The sequence below is a fragment of the Falco cherrug genome, chromosome 6 (assembly GCF_023634085.1).
Source record: "Falco cherrug isolate bFalChe1 chromosome 6, bFalChe1.pri, whole genome shotgun sequence".
NCBI lineage: Eukaryota > Metazoa > Chordata > Aves > Falconiformes > Falconidae > Falco > Falco cherrug.
The window spans coordinates 15996326-16016502 of NC_073702.1; the positions used below are offsets into that span (position 1 = coordinate 15996326).

Sequence of the window (20177 nt, forward strand, 5' to 3'; positions counted from 1 at the left end):
TCACTAAATCATACTGTCAGTATAAGCATTACATTATCTCTGCTCTGAGCATCAACTGCAACAATTGACTACAGCAGCCTGGCTACTTGGCTCCAGCAAGAAGTCCTTTGGGGCCATGTGGGTGCTTAGTACCAGTGCTCTATGGACTGTTTATCAGTACAAGTACATGTATAGATTTGATTTTATTTAGCTTTTATTTGCTTTTCTAATCCCACGGTTTTTCTCAGCATAAAATTCTGTGTCACAAAACCAGTAGGTGTTTGAATGAACCTGCAGCCTTCACAGCTTTGGAGGAAGCAGGAGTATGTAATTGGCAAAGGTATTTTTAGAAAAACCTACATACTTTGCTTGGTCAGTGCCCAGCATAAAGGAAATTTTCATTAAATTGAACCTAAATGACGGGGGGGGAGGGAAGGGTAAATAATTTGTCAGTGCTGTAAATTATACGTTTTTAGATACCCAATTCCTGAATATTCAGACAGTTCCAATAATGGAGCAAGTAATATGAACAATATACTTCATGTAGGTCATATTCACTGTGCTGCAAATTCATCCTTTTGTGATGTTGCTTTTTATTATTTCTCTACCTGTGAAGAATTATTATTCCTTAACCTCTTCAGCACATCCTTGTGGTCACTTTCACGTAGATGCATGTCAGAGATGGCATTTCCTTTAACAGGAGAATTTCTGTGTATGTTTTCTTTTGTCTGAGTTTTGAGTAAATCTTGCAGTGTACTTCTATTTGTAACAATGTTACTAGAATCCAGAAGATGGCACTAGTTGCCAATAATTCATTTGTAAAATACGCCTATTTACAAAAGCTGAAAACTAAAGAGATTACACTCAGAGGAAAGCCAAACTATATCTATGTGTGTAAAATATTACAATATATCAAATTATTAGTATTTTTCTATTAACTTTTAAGTTCTACAACAGGCTATTAAACAGAACTTGCAAATATATATGTTAAAGAATTTGCCCTAACACTGATTTTTTTTTTTCCATCTAGCTATTAATATTAGTCAACCAAGTTTCAGTGGCACAGATGTCTTTGGCTATACCTCATTTCTGGCTTATTCTACAATCCCAAATATCACCTTCTACTATGAATTCCACTTGAAATTTCAGTTGGCAAACCACTACTCAGCTTTACAAGATAACCTGATTTTTTTCACTGGACAGAAGGGCCAAGGTAAGCTTTACTTTTATTACCTCTCCTTACAGGCTTTCAAATATTCATTAACCAAGTAGGATAAAAATATATACAGCTTTTTCTTGATTCTTTTTAGGATACAATTTCATTAGGAAGAAAATAATCTCTTTAATACTTTATTGCTTTGTAAACACACAGTAAGCAATCAAGTTCTATAGATGCTTCTTTTCATTAAGGAGAAGTATAACTGCTTCCAGTAATTAAAGTCAAAAGTTAATCTAACACTTGAGGTAGCATATTTCTGAACAAAATAAATGGAAAACAGAAGATTAAGGTTCTCTTTTCAGTCATAAACATAAATTTCGTTATTGATTGATACAGTTTTGAGAGATGTTGCCGCAAATCTTCTTCCACTGATACTTACTTTATTGGAAAATCAATCCGTCTATCCAAGGTGCCACAGCCACCTTGCCATTTCTTCTTCCTGTGTCCTCAAATGACCTGTCACAGGAGCAGCCTTGACTTGCTGCTGTTGTCACAGTGGCTGCACTTTCATGGCCCACAGGACTGTCAATACTGAAATCCAACTCTCCTGCAGCCAGAATTGGACTCTGTGCTATTTATGTAAAATAAGACCCTAACCTCTGAGATCACTCAATGCAAGTTAACACAAACTAGCTATGAGTAAGTTGTGCTGCAATGTCTGTAGTGAAGTATTCAGCTTGGTCTGATTAACATAGCTGAGAAGCCGGTTATATATATCTGCTTATGATATTTGTAATAAGATTTTAGCAATAATTTAGGTATCTCTTCACAGCACCCCACTGTGGCAGGCTGGCATGGCCTCAGCATTGAAATGGGTTAAAATAGTACTACTTGTGTTCTGTCCAGCTTAGCGTTACTGTCCACACAGCACCCATGATATTGATGGAAATTGAGAAAAATTGAATGAAATGTTAATGCTGATTAAAGCAGTCAGGTTAGAAACTACTTTACACTTAACAGATCATAGGAAATGTTTTACTTATTTTTACCTTAATTGTTTCTGCAATTGGAGCGTGAGCTAACTTTCAGGCTTGGAGCTGTTCTGTGGGGTGGTTAAAGCATAGGAGGGAGATTTGGTGATGTACCTTTAGATCTAAACCCATCACAGCAGGACAGTGATTTAGGTATGTAACATCTCTATTTCCACAGTAGGTGATATACCATATCTAAAACATCAGGAATTTGGTAGATACGGCCCATGACGTATGGGAACCCTATGCTTATGCTGAGCAGTATCAGAAAATTAATACTTGAGGAAGATGAAAGAGGGGAGAAATTATTATTAGCATTTTTTAGATCTGAGGTCCCAAACTACTTTATCAAAAATCAGTTTTGGGGAGGCATTATGCTGTTACATGTATACCACACAAAACAACTGCCGTGCATCACATCTCTATTTGCTTTGTTAAGACATTTGATATTTTCTTACGTCTTGTTTTCTATGAAGTTACTTAAGTTCCTGTACCCTCTGGGAACTTCTCCCCCTTTCTCCCTGTGGTAGACTTCGGGAGTCAGATATTTAGTCTATCGCAATGCAAACTAAAACATGTTAACTCAGAACAGCCTGGCAGGTTATGTATCTGTGAATTGTATCTGTGAATGTATCTATAATTCAGCCTGTTACTTTTCATTTGCAAAGATCTTGTTAAATTTAGCTAGTGCAGCTCGGCTGATCAACTGTACTTCAGTGTGCCATGAGACCCTGGCACAGTACATGGACAAACATCCACAAACTCATTTAATTGATTGATCAAGTTGATTATACAAATCAGCCTGACACAAATAAGTATTAAACTACTGTGAGTATATTTAAACTCAGAACTTTGCTCTGCCTCTGTGTGTGAATCAGACTTTGCTAAGTTTTTTTCCAGACCTCAGCAAAATACGGTCAGGTCTGGGTGACCCTGTTAACCGAACTATGTTCAACACTATTTTAACTGCTTCCAGGTCTTAACACCCCTCATGCCACATTTTACTCCTGCAACAGTCAACATTCACTCCCAGGCAGCTTTTCCTTTCTCTTGCTATCACATTTCGCTCCCAGGCAGTTTTTCCTTTCATTTACTAATTATTTATTGTTGTGGGTGAAGTAAATATTGTGTTTCTTTTTTGCATAGCCAAGTAGAAATGATGCATGCATTTGACATTACATAAAACATTTCCATCTAGTCATTCAGAAAGCAGCTTTCAGAAGCCAGTGGCCCCATCAATAATTTTTTATAACATTAATACATAACACTTTTATAGTACAAACACAAATAATTGTTAGAACATTCTTTACAATTACAAGAACGAACCATCACATTCAGACATGTTTCTGCAACCTTGGGAACTAAATTTCAAACTCTCACTACAGAAATTGTAGGAAATGTGATCAACCAAATCCATACCAATTTGTCCAATGTCTTTACTCAGGATAGAAAAAATGCAAATATAAAATGTAGAGCACCAATGGTGCAAAATAACTTGAATATTTTTTCAGTTACAATAATCAAAAGAAAATATAGCAAAAATTGCTTAAAAATAAAAGAAACATTGCACTAAAGTTTGTTTCAAAAAAGTCTGCCTGGAGGGTGTACCCTGTAATGTCAAAGTCATTTTAAATCGTAGGTCTTGCAACTGTATTTAGCTGAACTGAACAAAAAAAAATCCTTATTGCTGTCATTTTTATTAACCACAACACTGGCATTCTGGGCTTATTATGTGGTTGTCAGGCAGAAACCTGGCTTTTTATTATTTTGCATATCATTTTTGTCATGCACACTGCTGTACAGTAGTAATGCATTTCTGCAGCCCTATGTCAAATGATGGATGGGCAGCAGAGCACCAGCTGTGGGCAAGGCTAAGAAACAATGAGGTGTTGGTAAATTACTTTGTAGCAGTTTTATTTATTTTCCCCTTATTTAAAATGGATGAGGAGACTGAGTAACCCTCGTTTTAATTATCAGAAAGCAGTATTTCTTCCCAAGTGAACTTTGCTTATCTCAGCGAGAGGAGATGCTGTTGTTCTAAGAATTTACTGAGTATCAAGCAACAATGCCCTCGCCATGAGGAATGTGAGGTTTTTCAGAGCCTGCAATCTGGCTGTAAAAAAGTATCTTTAATATTCTGTTTACATGTTCCCCTTTCTCCATTTCATCCCATTTCTCACAGTTAGCATTCTCTTGCAGTACCCTACCTAATTCCCCTCCCCCCGCCATCTCTGCCTAAACCATGGACACTGATGTCGCAGCTAACCTCTTGTGAGGTACTGCCAAACGTTGTCTAATGCAGGGATGTATAACATCTTTTTCCTCTTTCCCTCACAAAGCTTATCAATCAAAAGTCACCCTTGTTGTAGTATCTCACTTCCTACCAAACCTCTGACAGCACTCAGACTAACGGTATTCGCAATATCCCCTGGTCACAGGGGACACATCCTCTTCTTTGAGCCTGGGGGCTACGGCTGACCCCTGACTTGGCTTGGAATACTTGGAAAACATCTCCTGTTCCCACAGGCGAGGACAAAAGTTGCCACAGTCTGTACATGTACAGGGCACGTAAATGTTACTTGCAAGGTGGTGGCATTTCTGTGAAAATGTATTTCAGAAAGGGCAAAACACCCCAACAGAGAGAGCACAGGAGGGAACAAAAAAGAGTGAGAAGCAGCAGAGGGAACACAAGGTCAGAGGAGGAGGAGGAGAAGGGAAAGGAGGAAAAGGAGGACCCCCATGCCGCCTCCACAGGGGAGCAGATCATCAACACTGCAGCCCATGGAGAGCCCCATGCCAGAGCAGAGGAAAAGTGTGAGGAGGAAGAAGCAGCAGAGAGAAACCACCACATACTGATCACAGACCCCAGCCCACAGGCACTGCTTGTTGTTGGGGAAGGGAAGTCTGGAGTGAAGGAGCGAAGCTGGGCCGTAAGATATGTTAAGCTTATGTAAATAGTTGTTCGGTACTTACTTTATAACTAGGAGTAATAATGTAAAAACAAAAGCAAATCTACCTGTATCACTTGCCCTGTGAATATTTAGATAGCAGTACTGCAAAAGTGTGCAGCTTTTGTCTCCTGTTTCCAAAATAAGGTTTTTCTTTAATTTTAAATCAATTGAGGCTGAATACATGCTAACTACCATTGCTTTCACACTGGAATAAACAAATCTGTCCGTTCCAAGAACTTGCAAGTATAGTTCCTTACTTAAGAAAGAAGAGGAGGGAGGTATGTATATATATAAATATTGATGTCCTCATTTTTAGACAGAAAGAAAGGAAGTCTGAAAAAAGAAAGCCAGTATCATTCACTTGACTAGAATTAAATAATTTTCAGGACTTAGAAAAACAGTGAATATGAAGGTCTTCAAAATTAAAAGCACTGGTTGTTTCAAAAAGTACACATCTAAAAAGAGGAAAGTGCTGCTGAGTATGCTGTTTGCAGCTCAAGCATGAGATTATTTATACATATCAAACATCTGCACTCACAAATTATTTTTAAAGGGTGTTTACTGTAGTTCTGTATTGCAGGACACTGCAACGTAGGTGTATGTGGTATGTATAAAGGTCTGCTTTTTCAACAGCTGCAGTGTTTAAATATAAGACAGTAAAAAATAATTTAAAACAGATAATTTCAAGTTTCATTTTCTGCCCTCTTGTAATAAAAAGGTACTGTGCTTGTCCCCCCCCAAAAAAATACAATCTTATTTTGAAGGATTCCTGCCAATGATAGCATATGTAGTCCTAAATGTAAAGAAATTATTTACTTGCTCTTTTCAAAAAAGTAAGTTCTAAACTGAAAGTTTAAGAAGACTTCAGAGAATTAAAACTATTCTGACCAGAGAAACTTCAGTAACAAATACTCTAGAGCTAATAACAGATACAAAAGCAAAAAAAGCAGGAATTTTGTTTCCCCCAAATCCATCTATTAGTGTATACTCTACAAAATAACCACCATTGGTTTGCATAGTTAAGATATTTAAGTCACTTAACCTACGACCTCGGAAGTGTAATATGTTGAAGCGTTTGGGATTTGATTCTATTTGCATTTATATCAGTCCAAGAAAAACTAAGTCGGTAAAATTATGTCATTGTAAGACTAATGCATAAGTAGAAATCAACCATTTTTTAATTCCTAAATATGTGGGTCAGAAATCAACAAAAAGAATGTGAATTTAAGATTGCCTTATTTCTTTGAATCATACTTGAGAGTCTGTTTTCTTTTCCATTCTTGGTATGGACAAGGAGTAAGACTGAAAAATCAAAACCAACAAAACAATTAAAAGCTGTCCTGTTTATGCAGGCTATTAATTAATATTATTTTCATCATTAGGTCGATTTTGTAGAATGCTGACACTGCTGCATTTGTTTTATGTACTTCATTTCCAAGAAAGCTTTTTAAAAATTCAGACAGCATTTTAAATAACACTTTATCTTTAAAGTGCCTCCCCTAGTTTTACAGGCCAAATCATGTAAGTACATTTTGACACTGCTGAAAATAGAAACTTTGGTAACCATTTAAAAAAAATTATATTTTCAGTTTGGAGGCCCTTCAGTTGTAATGTTCCAGTGTAACTGAAGGCAATGGGCTTTCATTCCGTAATGAACAAATCATTGTAATGAAAATGAACAGTGTGTGTGTTCTGTTGAACTGAATGCAACTGTACGTTTTCTACCAATGCTCTGTATCCAAATTCTTTGCAATAAGCTTTTATTTTTATATATATTCACATTGAATCAAAGTAGTAACTGTAGAGAAAAATCAAACTTCTGTAGAGAAAAATCAAAGTACTGTTCCCTGCCCCCCTTCCTGCATTGCTAATGCAGCATATTCATTTACAGCCTATGAGATAAGGGGAATATGGCAGGTTTGGTTGTGAAACACCAGTATGCAGAACTTCAGTGCAGGGATGAGATACGTATCATTGCTTCCTGTGAGGAAAAGCCCACTTTTATCTTCCGCAAGTGAAGCAAATTCCCCATGTACTTGGAGCAGGAGCATCAAGACACGCATTTGAAATGAGGGCTGCCATATGACCCTGCAAGGACTAGTAGGAAGAAACCTTCCCTAAAAGAAATACAAAATGAGATCGCCTTATTAAAACTTATTAAGAAAACATCAAATAAAACAGTTTACAGGCATGAGATTGAGCACTGAATTGCTTGAATTCACAGGAGAGCTGTAAAAAGACATTGATGGCTTTGATTTTCAATTCAGGACATCCTAATCCAAGACAGAACATTCTTCCTGTTTACCATTGTTTGTATCCCAGTTCTTTTACCATTCTATGAGCATGTGCAAAGGAAAGTGTGGGGTTTGTAAATAGAAACAAATTGGTTATGTTTTCTCTAACTAATGATAGTTCCAATCTTGTCTATATGAAAAGAGGGATTGAATTTGCTTCAAAGATACCAGTGTAAAAATCCGTTTACTTGGATGACCAGAAATGGGTCCAGGAATTGAATTCTTACTCACAGGCTTTATGTCAGTCTTCAAACCTTTCAAATGAGATTTTATAGTATAGTACCTGAAAAGCACAGACTACATTTATAGCATGTAGTTCTAAATATAAATAAATAAAACTATTTACTGCAAATTTGCAAGTGAATGAACTGAAAGTCATTCCTAACCTGAAAGTTTAAGAAGACTTCAGAGATTTAAAGCGTACGGCTCTTCTGACCAGGGAAACTTCAATAACAAATACACTGTCCCTAATCGGGGCAGCTGCAATAAAGTCTCCAGGCACTCTTGGGTCAAGGGCAGCTTACTGAGCTTGACAGAAGCTGCTAGAACTTCTTCAGGCCCATATCCCTGTTGCTCCCCATACCTCACAGCAGCAGGTACCCTCAAGTTTTGAGGTTGTTAAAGTACCTACCATGAAAGCTGAAAGCATACTGGAATAGAATTAAGTCATAGGCTATTCTCCCATGCAACCTGGAATTTCAATTTTCCTTTTTTAGAGATTTTGGAGAAAGTTGAAAATTTATTCATGTGGGAGAGAGAAGGAACAGCAATGACTGCTGTCACTAACCTACTCCAGTGTGAAAAAGAATTTTCTTCAAAAAGCCTATAAATATGTTCAAAATCTCTGCAGTTTCTGTTTTAAATTCACAAAAGTATTGAAAATAGTATTACAAGTCAAACAGAGAATATTAAAAATACACACAAAGATTAAAACCTTCCTCGCTAAAATTTTCCTAAACTGATATATTTTCAGTGGATTTGGAGAGTATTTTATGCATCAGTATTACTAAATCCTGGAATAAGTAGTTACTCTATTTTTGTCTTTTCAGGTTTGAATGGAGATGATTTCTTGGAGTTAGGCCTACGTAATGGCAGAGTAGTATATAGCTACAATCTAGGTTCTGGCGTGGCAGCAATCATTAGTAAACCACTTGATCTGACACTCAGTATTCATGTCATCCGTCTTGGCAGATATCTCCAAAAAGGCTGGCTGAAGGTAAAAAATTATTTCCTTTAGAAAGGATAGCTTTTAGATGAAAATTCTCTTTTTTTACATTTTATAAGGGAAGTTTAGAAATCACTTTTGTTTCTCTGCTAAGTTTGGATGATTTTCTCATTAGTAGTTCCTGAAGAAGGTAAATTCTTTGTTGTGACAAATAAAAATGTTTCATTGAAAGGTGGATGATCAGAAGAATAAAACTGTCACTTCCCCTGGGAGACTTGTTGGACTCAATGTCTTCAGTCAGTTTTACTTAGGAGGCTATCGTGAGTATACTCCAGAACTCCTACCAAAGGGATCCAGATTTAAGAACAGCTTTCAAGGTAAAGATTATACTATTTTCATTTCCTTTTAAAGTATGTGTTAGATTGTTTCAGTTGCCTATGAAATAACGATGTAAAATCTCTGTCTTACAAGAAAGCAAACTTGGATCTCCTTGGCTGAGCTTTCTGTGGCTTTTTCATTATGTCACTATGATAACTAAGAAATATGATACAAAGAAAGTCTTCGCTAAATATTTTTAATACTTTAAGTTTCCAATAAAAATAGATATTTGCCATGATACCATTTCTTCTTATCTGTCCCTGTTCTACAGCATTGCTTCAAAAGGACTTTCTTTCTATGCAGTGAAGTAGTTTATGTTCTTCTGCCAGATAGCTCTGATCATTGTCCCTGGCAGTGCTGGTTTGGGTAATAGTTTTCATGCTGAAAACATGCTGAAAAAATCACGATGGATTCCCAATTTTTTTTTCCTGATATCATGATCTTGGTCTTTAGACAGGACCTAAGTAATTCCTGTTAGGAGTATTTGAGCTATTTTTCTAACAGATAATAATTCCTACCTCAAAACTGGTTATTTGAAGCTCCGTGGAAATCTTAATTACACTCCTACCAGATCAACAGTGAAACAAAGCATTTGTTCATGATGCTTCTTTATTTGCATTCCTTACTTCCATAGAAGTAATGTGCTCAATATTTATGAGGTAGACTTCAATATGAGGTAAAACCAATGTTTTAAGCACTAGAAAGCCTTTCAAATGAAAAGAAAACATTTTGTCATAGCCAGCAAAGTTTGAGTTCTCAGTTATAAAATTGGGGGCACATTTAGAAAGGCAAGCATAGCAATAAAATTCATTTTCATACACTCCTACACTCGATTTCCACTAAGACCATGTAACTGCCTCTTTTCCAGCTGCTTCCTTACTTTTTCTTCTTACACAGAGACTTCCTCAAAATCAATTTCTTATCCTATAATCAACTTTTCTCTCAGAAAGTCATATGAATTAACATTTCATCTCTCTCCACCTTTTCAGAAAGTATGGATTGTATAGTTAGACTTTCCATAGCTTCTTAACAGGTTCAAATTGGCCTATCATAAAACATAACATCTATGCCAGTGTTTTAATAGTGTCAATATTTATGAAGTACTTCTGGCTTTTTTTTATAGACATGTTAATATTAGGGGTGACCAACAGGAGTCTCTGGTGCTTCACTTTAACTACAAACCTTTTGCCAGTTTTACAGGTTCCTCATGTTGCAACTGTATTACAATGACCAAATTTCTACAAATGCAGGATTAATATTCTTCTTCCCCCCAAAAAAAGTCAAAGTTCATGTACTGTTATCATACTATTTCTTGATTTTTCTTACTGTTTAAAAAGAAGTCTCTACCTCAAAATTTTGTCAAATGTGTAGCACATGGACAGTTTTCTCTTTGTTCCTATCATTCACAGTTTTATGTCTACTGTATTTGCTAATTGATTCCATGCTCCAGTTCCCAGCATCAGCTTGTTTCTGTTCTCCAGAGCATACTGACTTTCAAGGAAGCTACGCTTCCCTATGACATTTTCTTATGTAGTCAGCATCTCATTTGTTCTTCTAGCTCAGAAATACCCCCAGTTTCAGCTCTCAGGATCCTCGGGGTCAGAAATAAACCTCCATAGCCCTTCTCCAGAGTGGGAACTGCAATACCACCAATATAAAAGAAAGTTTTGAATCTTCTTACTACAGCCAAACTGCAGCTATAGGGACCTCACAGAAAAACTCTGGAAATGACAGTCAAGATAAATTTATTTAGCACATACTTAATTAAGATCCTCAGACTTTGGAAAGCTGCTGTTGGCTGCTTTTAAAGACATGGTTTATTAAAAGCATTTTACTTCTAATACCAGAGTGTACCCCTCATTTTATAAGCAATCACTATTGGATCGAGAAACACGGAAGTCAGCTTTGCTACTGAAGGTTGACTGTCCTCAGTGTCAGCGTGCAATCATTTAGGATTTTTACCCTTTTTCAGACCATTTCCTCCCCTACCTGCATGCCTTTAGCAGTTGTTCAAGTAATTTTCGGGGGGGGTGGGGTGGGGGAAGGAAACTGGGAAATTTAAATTTAGGAAAATTGGGCATTAGCACCTACAGTTTCTTTCAATAGGCTGAGTAATGTTTGATGGTACCTTGAGCAATTTAGAAAACTTCCTTCAGACTTTGTGAGAAGCAGAAGAAACTAGTTAAGGTAGAGCTCACATGAAGCAGCCAAGTTCATGTGGACTCTGAGGCATCTGAACTTTGAGCTTCATCTGAATTTGTAGCTTATTGAGGGCTTAGAGCCTTTTGTGAATGGGAACATGGTAGGATATTTTACTGAAGTGTCTGGGGTTTCTTCATTGTCCTATAACAGTGTAATTAAGGAAGCTCTGAGAGTTTTCTGAGGTGTGTAGCAGAGCATACTGTAGCTGCTCTAAATAATCAATGTGGGGTTTAGGTAGCTGTAAGTCTTGTGGCCAAAGAGACTCAGTTTGCTCATTATGGATAATCTGAAGTGGAGTATAAAACCAACTCTCGTGCTCAGGTCTGCACAATGCAACACTATGACTCACCTACATAAAATGAGATAGAGAATTATTTGGAAAAAGCCAGAAGTTGCAGCTGAATTTCCAGACCTCACATCTCCTGAGACAGTGAGAGAAAAAACTGGTGTAAGGGGGAGGGAAAGAGGGAAAGTTCTTGCATTTCATGCCGTGTGCTACCATGATGGCAGGATGCAGTCTCTAGCCATAGAAGCAATTGATGGAGAGCCAGGGCTTGCATCTAGAAATAAATGAAGAGCAGAGAGGGAGGAGCAACTGATTCTTCCTGTGGCCCTGTTCATAAATAGGATGAAGAATGGCTATAGAAGCAATCTGTTGTTTGACAGCAAATAGTATTAAATGGAGGAATAAAAAGGCAAAAGAAGCTCTTACCATAAAGCTGAACTGTTGAGGAACCTCTTTCATGCTGAAAAAGTCACCTTTTCACATAAATAATTCTCACAGAATCACAGAATGGGCAGGGTTGAAAGGGACCTCTGGAGATCATCTAAACCATGCTAAAGCATGTTCACCTAAAGCAGGATGCACAGAGTTGCATCCAGGTGGGTTTTGAATGTCTCCAGAGAAGGAGACTCCACAGCCCCTCTGGGCAGCCTGTGCCAGTGCTCTGTCAGCCTCAAAGTAAAGAGGTTCTTCCTCATATTCAAAAGGAACTTCTTGTGTTTCACTTAGTGCCTGTTGCCCCTTCTCTGGTTGCTGTGCGCTACTGATAAAAGCCTGGTCCCATCCTCTTGACACCCTATTTGTAGACATTGATCAGATCCCCTCTCAGTCTTCTCCCAGCTAAGCAGGCCCGGCTCTCTCAGCCTTTCCTCATAAGGGAGATGCTCCAGTCCCCTCATCATCTTTGTAGCCCTCCACTGGGCCCTTTCCAGCAGCTCCCTGTCTCTCTTGAACTGGGGAGCCCAGCACTGGACACAGCACCCCAGATGTGGCCTCACCAGGGCAGAGTGGGAGGATCACCTCCCTCCACCTGCTGGCCACGCTGTCCCTAATGCCCCCCAGGATCCCACTGGCCTTCTTGGCCACCAGGGCACACTGCTGGCTCATGGCCACCTTGCTGTCCACCAGAACTCCCAGGTCCTCCTCGGCACAGCTGCCTTCCAGCAGGCCGGCCCCAGCCTGTACTGGTGCGTGGGGTTATTCCTGCCCAGGGGCAGGACCCTACAGTTGCCTTTGTTGAACTTCATGAGGTCCCTCTCCGCCCAGCTCCCCAGCTTGTCCAGGTCTCGCTGAATGGCAGCGCAGCCTTCTGGGGTCTCAGCCACTGTTCCCAGTTCTGTACCACCAGCAAACATGCTGAGGGCACACTCTGCCCCTTCATCCAGGGCACTGAAGAATAAGTTGAACAGGACATGACCCAGTACTGACCCCTGGGGAACACCACTAGCTACAGGCCTCCAGCTAGACTCTGTGCTGCTGATCACAGCCCTCTGAGCTCTGCCATTCAGCCAGTTCCCAATCCATCTCACTGTCCTCTCGTCTCACCCACACTTCCTGAGCTTACCTATGAGGGTGTTATGGGAGACAGTGTCAAAAGCCTTGCTGAGGTCAAGGTAGACAACATCCACTGCTCTCCCCTCACCTACCCAGGCAGTCATTCCATTATAGAAGGCTATCAGGATTTCACATTTTGCAAAGAAGTAAATAAAATTCCAGCTACTGCAGTCACTTTTTCAAATAAAGTAAACCCAGAACTCAGATGCATTCCAAATAGACACAAATATAGCCTTGTGATCTAAGTTTATGTTCATAACAAGATAGAATACATTGCAAGCTTGCCTGGGCAAAGACTACTTTTCTTTATGTTCCTGCATCACAGATGTCACAGAAGGAAAGTGACTTCTGAAGTCATTTTTAATCAGCGTTGCCTCTTGCATCACAATTTGATATGACTCATATCATACCACCTCTGGGTGTTTGCGTCAGAGCTCAGAGCAGCACTGGGTAGTCATTGTGGGAACCATCTCTTTTAGACAAACACCCCACTACTCACAGCAGTCAATCAAAACAAGGGAAAAGGAAAGCACTTTAGGAGAGGCAGCATTTTAGAAATGTTTAAATTCAGTTCCGCATTCAGGTAGACCACAGTTTATCTGTGTATTTATTTCTGTCAATACTCTTGCCTGCTTTTGTATTTTTCAGTCGTATTAGTACCAAGTGCTAACAAGCAGGTAAGGGAGAATAGTGGGAAATTTTGGAAAAAATTCTTTGTATAATAAGGATATATCAGGAAAAAAAAATAAAGCTGAGTAATGAAGTGATATTTTTTATCATAATCTCTGCAGTTTCCTTAATCCATTCTTGGTGGCTCTTTGGTGGTATGTGAACTTTGCTTGACTGGGGTGAAAGCTATAAATCAGATTGAGAGTAAGAAAAAGTCATTGACAGAAAGCTCTAAGTGTGGTCTAACGAGTCGCTAGAGAAAAGATTACCAACAAGAAGGTACTATATCCTCTGTAAATGCACGCTCTTGTTACATCTGATTTCAGCTTACATCAAACTGATTTTCAGGATCAAACCAAGTTAACTCACAAATTCAGAAACTTGTTTGAGTTCCTCTTGCACACTTGGCTGTGTCAAAACCTCTCCACTATTCAGAATAGTTGGCAGCCTTTCCTTAAGAGGCCCAGAACTGGCAGAGCAAAGGGAATTCAGGTCAGAAAGAAGGCGCATTCATCAGCCGATCCCTCTGCAGAAGGTTGTATAGTACTTGCTACAACAGGCTCAAATTGCTGTTCTGAGTCCTTCACCTGCATCCCACTAACTAAGAATTAGAAGAAATAAGAAAATTAAATGAAAAAATCAGTGGAACTCATCAATCTGGGCCAAAATACTCTTGTACTTACTATATGCTTTGTTTACAAGTGCTCAAGAACTGTTGCTAACCTAGATGTTCTACTGGTGCTGTTAAACTAGTCATCAACACAAATGTGAGTTTATTTTCCATGACGACCTTACCAATTCTTGGGTACTCACTGTGCTTTCCATTATTTACACAGAGCTCTGAGCTGCTTTTTTTAGCACTCCAGCAAGACTCAGGAGAACAGAACATGCTTTATCTGCTATGATAAACAGATGAAATGTTAGTTAGGATTTATCGAGCATACATTGGCCTAAAACCAACTCTGTTAAAAGCAAAGAAGCATTAATATGAAGATTGCAAATAATCATCAAACTAGATTATCTTTAAATTGCTTAATATGAGTTTTTGACTTACCAGTTTTATGTCAATATAAACAGAACTACAAAATGTATAATATGGAAAAACCTGTCTATGAAAACTACTTTTACTATAATTTTTCTAACTGTAGGTAAAATAGTTATCTTGCTATAAATATTACTTACATTTTGTTCAAAATAAATTACATGACCGTAACAAAAATTCACAATTGGACATTCATTGTGTCTTTCAGGTGGAAGGTTTTTTCTCCTGTGATTTCAGTGAATCATGCAAAACTCATATTAAGTGATTTTTTTAAAAACAGTGTGATGACTGCTTGCAGCTTTCATAACATAGCCTTTTCTTGCCTTTAATATTAAGGAGAGAGCCCCTGGCATTCACTACTGAATACCTACTATTCTCATGATTTCAAGCATTACAGGTATTCACCATATCTCAGCTAAATTGTATAAATCAGGTTTGGAAAGGTATGAGCATTTCCAGATACTTTATTTATTGTACTGGTTTAAATAAAGTGGTTTAAAACCTGTTTTCTGCTTTAAAATTGTATATATTTATGTATAGATCTGGATGACATTTCAAAAGTGCTTAAGGCTACCTTTAAATGTGATTTTAAATCACTTGGATGTTCAGGTATATTTTGAAAAGTTACTTAGGGTTTGATCAAAAAAGATACGCTATATGGCACAATCTTCAGCTTTGCAGTACATAAATAAGCATGTGGATCTGGAAATGTGATTAAGAAATACTGATGAATTAAATTAGATGCATAAGATTAACTATTGTGTGCAGTCACTAGAAAGAACAGACTCTCCAAAGGGGCAATCCCCAGAAAGCCCACAGGCTAAATAAGAGTAGCTTGGAGGTAGCAAGTAGGGAATATCTCTGCTTCACTCTGAAGCTTTGGCTCCTCTCTTCACTTGGGATACCAACGTCTTAGCAAATTAAAAGAATGTCACGGCATAGATCCAGGCACTGGCACTCAATCATCTCTATAAATAAATTCTTACAATAGTCCCTGAAATATATTTGGTCTGTGACAACTATCATTTTTCCAAACAATTCTTTTCTGTATTTAAGGACTTAACATAAACTAGGGACCGTTTCCCATCAGTAATCTGGATGCAGCTGTACTGTTACTGGAAAGTAATAAAAGTTTGATAATAAAACCATGACTACACCAGGTCACTTGCCCACAGGACCAAGTAACAGACTCTAGAAGTGTTTACCTTTATTAGTATACATTAAATTTTTGAATTATTTTCTGACATTAAGGGCCTAAAAGAGCATCATGCATCTACTTTAAAATGTGGTCATGTGTGACATGATCTGTGTGTACCAGGGACTGAAGCATTCACTTAGGAAGGGGAGAATCTGGGTCTTTCCCTGAAAGGGTCCTTTTCAGCCTAAGGAAATCCAAGCCCACATTCCCTGCCTGCATTATATTAGTCAGTGAACTCCGGATTCTTACAAATTTTACATTAAACAGACTTCTTGGTGTCTGTTCTTTTTTTCTAGGTTGTTTTTTTGTAGGGGTTTTTTTGACTGCTTTTATCTGATATAGGTGCATTCCTGTAAGATTATGTGTGTGTAAACACAAAATTGCACTTAGTCACTCCTCTGTCACTGACTTTGTATTCTATTCCTTGAGAAATTGTTTTTGGTATTTTACCTATTATTAAATGAATGAACTTAAAATCACCCACTCATTTGCCTGAACAGAAAATAGACAGCATACCTTTAGCTGATGTAGATGATACGATTGCCCATCCACTGAAGACATTGTGGTGGAACCCATTCATTGAGGTTTGACACTGCCCTTGTTTGGTTGGTTGGTTGGTTTGACTCCTGTATCTGTTTTAAATGTCATTTGTTTTTTCTTTCTACTTTTGAGGTTGCATTTTTGATGTTCAAGTTCGCACCAGCATGAGTCAGGAGTTTAAATCACCAGGCACTCCAGAAGGTCACCCTAATTCTGGTCGCAGTGTTGGACAATGTGAAGACTCCCCATGCAGTTTAATAAAATGCAGAAATGGTGGGAAGTGCAAAGAAAGTGGCTCTACTGTTTAGTAAGTATATTATTTTTTTTTTGTAGACTAGAGCATAGACTGATCTCTAGACTAATAACTATGGTAATTCAGTGGCTTGATAACTGAAGTCTTCAGGAGCTTTTATTTATGTTATTAGAAAGAAAGAAAACTGCTGAAAGGTTCATTCAGTTACACAGATAATTTTAATCTTACATTACTAAAATCAAAACTAAATTATTAACATTAAGTTAGGACACTTCCTGGGGAGCTTTTTAAAGAAATTCCATGGACTGGTTCTGCTCCACTGAAGTCACTGGTATCCAGACTTGCTACAAAATGCATGGGAAGAACTAGATGTGTAAGAAAGACACTTCTTAAAAACTAAGTGAGCAGCCTAGCTAGCAGACAACAAATAGCAAAGAGGAGAGCTTGGCTTCTTAATGTCCGAACATGGCTAATGGGGCAGAAATAGGTGACTTCTGTTTCCTGGAAATTAATATTTTCACCTAAGAACACATTTATGGAGTAAACCACTGAGTGCCCAACATCAGAAAGTTCTAAGCCAGTTTAAATCCTTAGGAGCTTCCTTACCTAGCAAATGTGCGTCCTTTTCTCCTGCTCAGTCTCTCCCTAATACACACAGTTCTCTGTGTCTCCAGTTGTGATTTCTGTGGATGCTTTCCTGACTCTCAAGTGCACCTACTCTGGTCACATTTCATGCCATTCATTTACATTGCCTCTCCAGATCTGCTGGCTGGTGGAAGATCTTCTTAATCCATTTCAATTAGAACAAGGTGTTAGTAAGGATGTCATGTTAAAATTGTTTGAATTATGTCAGTTCATCATATAAACTGTTCACCTGGCTGACCTACGGGATAATAAGTGATGGCAAGGACAGCTGGCTCAGAAGACAAGTCTATGGTCATTCGTGCTTCATCGCTAAGTGTAGGTGGATCTTAGTGTCCAGGCTATAAGGCATACAAGAAGGAAGTATATTTGCATTTCCAAATTGCTGTTGTGTGTCAGCACTGCTATTATAATAAATCTTGCTGTTAAACACTTTGTAACTCAGCTGGAAAACCTTTGCTGAGGAGTTGCTGAGGAGCACTTCACATTTTAAAAGTATCTGCCAAGATTAATTATACTTTCTTCCCCTCATGTGCTTCCACATGTATTCATTCATTACATGTATTTGCATAATTTTTTTAAAAAAGCGAAAAGCGCTGATTTAAAACATCTGAAGACATTGACTGAAAACACTGCAAACAGCAAGACAGGTAAAAAGAAAAAAACAGGCTTTACACTGTGGAGCCTCTGTGTATGATTCTTCTTGAAAACAACAAGACCTGTCCTGTTGTGCTACAAAGAAAAGACTTTGCATACCTGTCAAGCTAAGAACAATCTGTGTGTTAGAAAGAGAATTATATGGTAATTGGTTTTGCTGCCGCAAGACAAATCTTCAAGAAAACCTGTACAAAACTAGTGCTTCTAAAGCTAGTAAGGCTGTACCAAAATTTGGAAAATTCACCCTTGAGATGCAGCATGCAGTTCCCTCACCATTACCCTTGCAAGCAGTAATGAAGGAAATGCTTTGAAAGACAGAAATTGGGATTGCTTTCCAGATGTTGCACTACAGTATGCCCCAACTATTGCACTTTGCAGGATCCTTCCAGAACTGTTAAACCTTTGACATTCATAGTGTTTGATCTTCTGAGGAATGAGAAAAAGAGAATGGCATTTTTTTCACTTATGAGCATATTAGAGGAGAAAGAAAACCAAACCTGCAGGAAAACAAATACCAGAAATGTGGGCTGAAGCATGCCACTCTCATCTGCCCACTTACACAACCCTAAATCCTTGCTTCAGTAACTTACCCAGCTGTGCTAAGTCGTCTTAATGTCTACAAGGTACAGAGCCGCTAGAGAACATTTGAAAACATCTAGAGTGGCAGCTGGTGACATAGCTACATTGGAAGCTTGATGTTATAGGCAAAGGTCTTTTTCATCATTATAGTTTCATAATTTTTATTTCAGATTTGTTCAGGGATTGTTCTAAAATTGTGTGTATGTGTAATTTGGGTTTTTGGGGCGGGTTTTTTTTGTTTGTTTGTTTGTTTTTAATTTGTAGTGACCTACAACTGAATTATATTCCTCTCCTCATATTTCAGGACAGCTAGGTTTTCACAGACTATGCATATATGCATGCATGTACCTGTAATGGCCCCTTTTTTTCCTCTCATAAAAAAGTGAAATATTGCCAAAGACGTGTGGATGTAGCATGCATGTAATTTTTGTGAATGTATAGTAGCTGTCAATACCATCTCACATTTTCTCAGAGGGAACTTCTTTCTGTTTTCAAATCATCTTGTGTTCCTCTGAGAAGCAGAGTCCTTGAGGGAACTGGATCTGTGTTTAAGCATTTTTTCTCCTGAAATGAGATCTGTCCAGAGGGTTTTGTTGCTGTTTGGAGCTATTTTTATGTTTTGTTTTCACCATCCTGCAAGAAAGTGTTCAATACTCTTAAGCTGTAGATTCCTTTGCTGTATGGATAATGCTTTGATTTAAGTAGAAGCAGAAATAGACAGCATTAAACTTTACATTCTAGCCAGTAACAGAGCACAACTACTATGTTTTAACAAAGTAAAGAGGAAGTATTTGAATAAGAAATTAAGAAATTTATGTTCAAAGGACAATAATATCCTCCAATATTTTATTTATTGCACAGAATCATACAAAATAGAAAATTACATATAACAAGGTTGTCTATGATGTGTTATGGCTAGTGCTTCTTGGTGAAGTAAGAGAAAAAGTATGTCTTGTGTGCGCTTTGAAAAGAACATCAGACGTAATGGATAGGATTCAGTTTGCTAAATGTAAGCCTGGATAGACCGTTTGGCGTTCAGCTGCTGCTTCAGAAGACCTTAGGACTTGCTGAAGTGTTCTGTTACATCTCTAAGCTTCGTGTGGATTTCTCAGCACTCTATAGCTTTCAAATGGCAGTAGCCACTTAGGTTTAGGAAATTAAATATACCTCTATATGGTAGAGGGATGCCCCATAAAATGAGCTGCTGTAGTTTCATTATTAGGTTAGGTTAAATTAGAACCAATTTTCAGTGCAAAGACAGAACCAATATTCAATGCAAGGACATATTTTATAGTTTGTAAGGGATAAGGTATTTTTTACTTTAATTGTTATGGTTTAGATCAGTAAAAGTTTCTACTCTTGGGGAAACACCTAATTTGGCTTAATGGGACGCTTTTACGGCATTCCACTGTTCTCTTTGTTTAAATAATGTTAATTTCTTTCCAATCTTAATTTATTCAGACTCCATTTTTACCTTCTAGCCTTAAGATAGACTGTTTTCTGTTAATGCTCTAGTTTTCCACTGCCTGAATTTAAAGCCACTTTTATTTTGAGATCTTGTCCATTGCTCAGCATCTTTCAGTTTCAATACAATACAAATT

General features: G+C 38.0%; 1 protein-coding gene across 1 annotated transcript in view; it reads left to right on the forward strand.

Annotated features, from left to right (window-relative positions):
- Positions 1-20177, forward strand: part of EYS (eyes shut homolog) — an 873960-nt gene that overhangs the window by 819133 nt on the left and 34650 nt on the right. Inside the window, exons 42-45 of the mRNA XM_027809136.2 lie at positions 1010-1192; positions 8464-8630; positions 8812-8956; positions 16578-16752. Coding sequence (XP_027664937.2) covers positions 1010-1192; positions 8464-8630; positions 8812-8956; positions 16578-16752 — 670 coding nt within the window. The remainder of the gene's footprint in view (positions 1-1009; positions 1193-8463; positions 8631-8811; positions 8957-16577; positions 16753-20177) is intronic.